At 67.0% G+C, this 4,544-nt stretch overlaps 1 protein-coding gene across 2 annotated transcripts; it reads left to right on the top strand.

The window, feature by feature from the left end:
• The first annotated feature begins 506 nt into the window (after nucleotides 1-506).
• BARX1 (BARX homeobox 1) lies at nucleotides 507-4,025 on the top strand. 2 transcript variants are annotated; one of them, XM_035337493.1, is made up of 4 exons: nucleotides 507-967; nucleotides 2,570-2,858; nucleotides 2,975-3,059; nucleotides 3,388-4,025. In XM_035337493.1, the coding sequence occupies exons 1-4, from the start codon at nucleotides 763-765 to the stop codon at nucleotides 3,550-3,552; spliced, it is 744 nt and encodes a 247-aa protein (XP_035193384.1). In that variant the 5' UTR covers nucleotides 507-762; the 3' UTR covers nucleotides 3,553-4,025. The 2 variants fall into 2 exon arrangements, with proteins under 2 accessions (XP_035193384.1, XP_035193385.1); XM_035337494.1 differs by lacking the exons at nucleotides 507-967; nucleotides 2,975-3,059; nucleotides 3,388-4,025 and adding an exon at nucleotides 1,484-2,439 and having other exon boundaries at nucleotides 2,570-2,706.
• Nucleotides 4,026-4,544: the final 519 nt, after the last annotated feature.

The following is a 4,544-nucleotide window of genomic DNA, read 5'->3' as shown; positions in this document are numbered from 1 at the left end:
GGGAAACCCTCCCAACCTCTCCCCTTGCTCGGCGAGCGACCCCGCGGGGCCAGCCCGGGGGTCCCGGCAGCCCCGAGCCCCCCGAGCACGCCGCGGGCGTCGGGTCCGGGGCCGGGTCGCGTCGGACTCCGCGGCTCGGGGGGGCGGCGGCGGCGGCTCCTCCTCCGCTCAGCCCCGGGGGAAGCCGTCCCGGGGGGGCGGGCAGGTGGCGGGGGCGGCGCCCGGGGGCTGCCCCGGGGCCGGGGGCCGAGGGTCGGGGGGTCGGGGCCGCGCTGGAAGGGCCCGGCGCTCGCTTGGGTGTCTGCTGTCCCGCGGCGGGCAAGCAGAAACGTGGGTAATTTGCTTTCTATGGCAGGGGATCAAATGCTCTGCCCTAACCTCTCGCTTCCAGGTACTCGCCCGCCCCGGCCCCTTCCTTCCTCCGCGGCCCCTCCCGCGCCCTCCCCCGCCGCGCCGCCAGCCCCGCCGGGCCGGGCGCTATATAGGCGGCTGCCCCGGGGCCCGGGGCGGAGAAACGCTGTCCGGTGCCGCGCCCCGGTGCAGGCAGCGCTCGCGGGCCGGTGCCGAGCCGCTCGCGCTGGGGGGGCCGAGCCGAGCCCTGCCCGGAGGTAGGGGCAGGAACAGGGCGGGGGGCGGCGGCGGGGCGATGGGCAGAGCCCCCCCTGCCCGGCTCCCAGCGGCGCCGGCCGGGGGGCTGCGCTAGGGCGGCCCGGCGGAGCCTCGGCCCCGCGGCCGGGGCTCACCCCCCCCGGGGCGGCGAGGATGCAGCACCCGCTGGAGCTGGGGGCCGCGCACTACTTCCCGGCCGAAGCTTTCCCCGACCACCGCTCGCACCGCTACCGCAGCTTCATGATCGAGGAGATCCTCACCGACCCCCCGGACGCCAAGGGCGCGGCACCGGCCGGGGAGCTCCTCAAATTCGGGGTGCAGGCGCTGCTCTCGGCCCGGCCCTACCACAACCACCTAGGTACGTGCTGCCGCGGGGCCGGGCCGGCTCCGGGCTCCGAGCTCTGGACACCACGGCCCGAGGGGTCCCGGGGCCGGGGAGGGAGCAGGCTCCGGGCTGCGGCTCGGCGGGACCGCGCTGCATCAGGTCGCCGCTGGGCGCCCAGGGCCGGCGGGCAGAGCGCGGCTCCGAGCTGCTCCTCTGAAGCAAACTCCGTTAATTTGGGCAGCGAGCAGCCGCCGGGCTCCTGCACGCCGGGCGGGCTCGGGGCCGGCGCCACGGTGCAGCGCTTGGGGCCTAAAGCGGAGCTTTGCGCGGCCGCCTCTGACGGGCCCGGGCCGGGGGCGGCTGCCCCGAGGATTTGGGGGTTTGGGGCGTTCGGGTGAGCTGCAAGTGCCGGGGCCCTGCGCGGCGGGCACAGCTGGGGGCTGCGGGGAGTCCCGCGGACACGGCGTCAGCTGGAAGCCGGATGGACGGACAGACAGAGAGATGGATGGAAAGCGCGGTCTGTCCACTCTGATTACAGTATCTAGGACAAATGCAGAACATTAATGAAATGTCTCTTTTTTTTTTTCTTTTTTTTTCTTTTTTTTTTCCTCTCTCTTTTTTTGGTCGTTGATTGGTTTTCTTTGTAAACGCGACTTTTTCGGTGTGCTGCCAGAAGCTTTCGTTTCCAAAGGCGTCCCACCGCAGAAAGGCCGCTCTTCTACCCGTACAAACGAACGGAACGGGAGCATCCCGATTTTTTTTTTTTTTTTTTTTTTCCTTTTAAAAGAGAAACGGGAAAACGTCGAGCCCCGCAGCCAGGGAGCAACGTAGATTAGGACATGCGGAAATCTGCATTACTTTAAGTATCGGTTTCAAGCACCGGCCCGGCTAAAATGCAGTTTGCAGCCTGCCGGGCGGCGAGACGCGACTTTGTGCAGCAGCGGTGGTTCTGCCGCGGCCGAGGAGGAGGAACCCGCACTGAAGTTCCTTACAGCCCCCCGCTGGGGATTGCTGCCGGATTTTTAGGGCCGGGGAGAGCCGCGGCGGCGCCGGCCCGGGGTCAGCGAGGGGCTGCGGGACCGGGCCGGGCCCCCCGGGCCCTGCAGGGCTCTGCCGGGGCCGAGAGGGGCTTGAGCCGCTCTGTGCCGGCCCTGGGGTGGGCTCACAGCTCGGTGCCATCGAGGGAGCTCCTGGCCCTGCTCCCGAGCGAGTTTTCGCAGCCAAGCCGGGGGCTGCGGATCCCGGAGGAAGATGCGATTGTTTGCGGGTTAAAATCGCGCTGCGGAGCCCGGAGGAAGATGCGATTCGATTGTTCGGGGATTGAAAGCGCGCTGAGGGGCTCCGGGCAGGGAAACCCGAAGGAGGCTCCCGGCCCGGTCCCGGCCGCACGTACTGGGGCGAAGCCGAGCCGGCGGCCGTGGCTGCGGCAGCTGTTCGGGGGCATCGGCTGGGAGCGCTTGGGAATCGTTTTAAAGCGTTTCCGCCTGTACGCAGGGAATCACCCGGTAATCATCGGCTGCCGGCCGGAGGGCAAAGCGTGACCCCGCGTCCTCGGGGGGACGGGCGGGCCCGGGGAGGCTGCGTGCGGGGTCCCCGCGGGGTCTGCCCGGCTCTCACGGCCCCTCTCTCCCGCAGCCGTGCTGAAGGCGGAGCCGGCGGCCGTGTTCAAGTTCCCGCTGGCTCCCTTGGGCTGCTCGGGGCTGAGCTCGGCGCTGCTGGCCGCCGGCTCGGGGCTGCAGGGCGGCTCCGCCTCGCCCCATCTCCCGCTGGAGCTGCACCTCCGCGGTAAGCTGGAGCCGGGCCCCCCCGAGCCGGGCGGCAAGGCCAAGAAGGGGCGCCGCAGCCGCACCGTCTTCACCGAGCTGCAGCTTATGGGGCTGGAGAAGCGCTTCGAGAAGCAGAAATACCTCTCCACGCCCGACAGGTAGGGCAGGCCGGGCCCTCCGGAGCGGGACAGGGCGCGGGGGGAGTTTTTGCTGGGGAAGGAGAGGAGCCGCGGGCCAGCCGGGCTGGGTCTCACCGCCTGTCTCTCTCCCGCAGAATAGACCTGGCCGAATCGCTGGGGCTCAGCCAGCTCCAAGTGAAAACCTGGTACCAGAACAGGCGCATGAAATGGAAGAAAATAGTAAGTGCCCGCCTCTGACCCTTCTGCACGCCCCGCCGCAGTACGGGGGCAGCTCCGCCACCTCGGCCTTCTGCATGCCCAGGGTAAAAATGCATGCGGCGGGGGGAAAAATAAGTTTTATTCTAATATTTATACTGATATATTTGTGTGCCCGCGGTCTGTGAGGCCAGCATCACCCGGCCCAGGCCCTCCCGGCTTTGCTGCCACCCTCATCGGGCTGCTCGGCTCGGCTCGGTGCGGGGCCGCGGGTGGCTTCTCCTGAGCGGGGCCACCCGAGACCCGCTTTTACTCGGCTGTCCCCCCCCTGTGCTCCCTCCCCGCCTCGTAGGTGCTGCAGGGGGGCGGCCTGGAGTCCCCCACCAAACCCAAGGGCCGCCCCAAGAAGAACTCCATCCCCAGCAGCGAGCAGCTCTCGGAGCAGGAACGAGCCCGGGACGCGGAGAAGCCGCCCGAGAGCCTGGGCTCGCCGGCTGAGGTCAGCCAGGAGGAGTGACCGGCACGGCCCGGCCCCACCGCCGCCGGCCCCGAGCCGCTCCGCCCGGCCGGGAGCGCGGCCACCGAGCGCCGCCGCCGCCGCCCCGGGCCGGGGTCCCCGGGAGGAGCCACCGGCCCCGCACCTCCCCGCTCCGCCGGCAGCGACCCAAGGGGAAGAGGGCTGGAAGGGGGGAACCAAGCGGTTTGTGGACTGCTGTCGCCTTCGGTTTTCGACGAATCCAGCGTTTGGCCCGGCCGCGTCCCCGGGTCCAGCCCCGCCGCTCCTCTCCGCGCCCGCGGGGCGCTGCGCCCCGGCCCCTGCTGTGCGACGGCCCCGAGGGGCCAGGAGGAGGACACTGGATCCCACCTTCACGTCCGCTCGCTGTCTGAAACCCTGTGGTGCCCCTAGTTACTCGAAAACTGCATTTTACGATCAGTTTTATTAATGCGAAGATATTTACTTTATTTCAATAAAGTATTTTATGAACTATTGCTCTGAGTAGCGTCATGCTTTTCCTATTTTTTTTTAACTTTTTATATTGTTTTATTTTTTTTTATTTCCCTCGGCAACAGGTTAATCTGTCCGAGATTCAGACGCGAGGCTTGGGGCCGCCTGTCCCGGTCGGGGGCAGCACCCCCGGGTTTGCTGGGGCGCAGCGGGGCAGGAGAGAGGCGATGCTTTCGCACTATACAAAGAGGGAACGAAGTGCTGTTGCTTGGAACGGCTTTGGGGCTCGGCACGGTGGGGACGGGCCCCGCTCGGCTCCCCAGCCCCAGCTCCCTGCCCGCCTCTGCCTCGGGTCATGGCCACTTTCCCGGGGCTCTTTGCTAATTGCAGCGACGTAGCAAGAAACGATGGCTTTTATTTTTCTTTTTCCTTTTTTTTTTTTTTTTTTTTTTTCCTTTTCAGTCTTCGCTGTACTTTTTCCGTTGAGGTATCAAATTATAGAGCATCTACAGAGACGTGCAATTATCATCATCGTGCAAAAAAAAAAAAAAAAAAAAAAAAAA

The sequence above is a fragment of the Oxyura jamaicensis genome, chromosome 12, assembly GCF_011077185.1.
Source record: "Oxyura jamaicensis isolate SHBP4307 breed ruddy duck chromosome 12, BPBGC_Ojam_1.0, whole genome shotgun sequence".
Classification (NCBI taxonomy): domain Eukaryota; kingdom Metazoa; phylum Chordata; class Aves; order Anseriformes; family Anatidae; genus Oxyura; species Oxyura jamaicensis.
Note: the sequence above shows the minus strand (reverse complement) of the source record. Positions and strands in the feature narration are given on the sequence as shown.

Bases quoted from the DNA above. Each gene is read 5' to 3' on its own strand.
- BARX1 (XM_035337493.1), top strand. From the start codon at position 763: ATGCAGCACCCGCTGGAGCTGGGGGCCGCGCACTACTTCCCGGCCGAA. The intron at 968-2,569 runs GTACGTGCTGCC...TCTCTCCCGCAG, and splicing joins GCCCTACCACAACCACCTAG to CCGTGCTGAAGGCGGAGCCG. The intron at 2,859-2,974 runs GTAGGGCAGGCC...TCTCTCCCGCAG, and splicing joins TACCTCTCCACGCCCGACAG to AATAGACCTGGCCGAATCGC.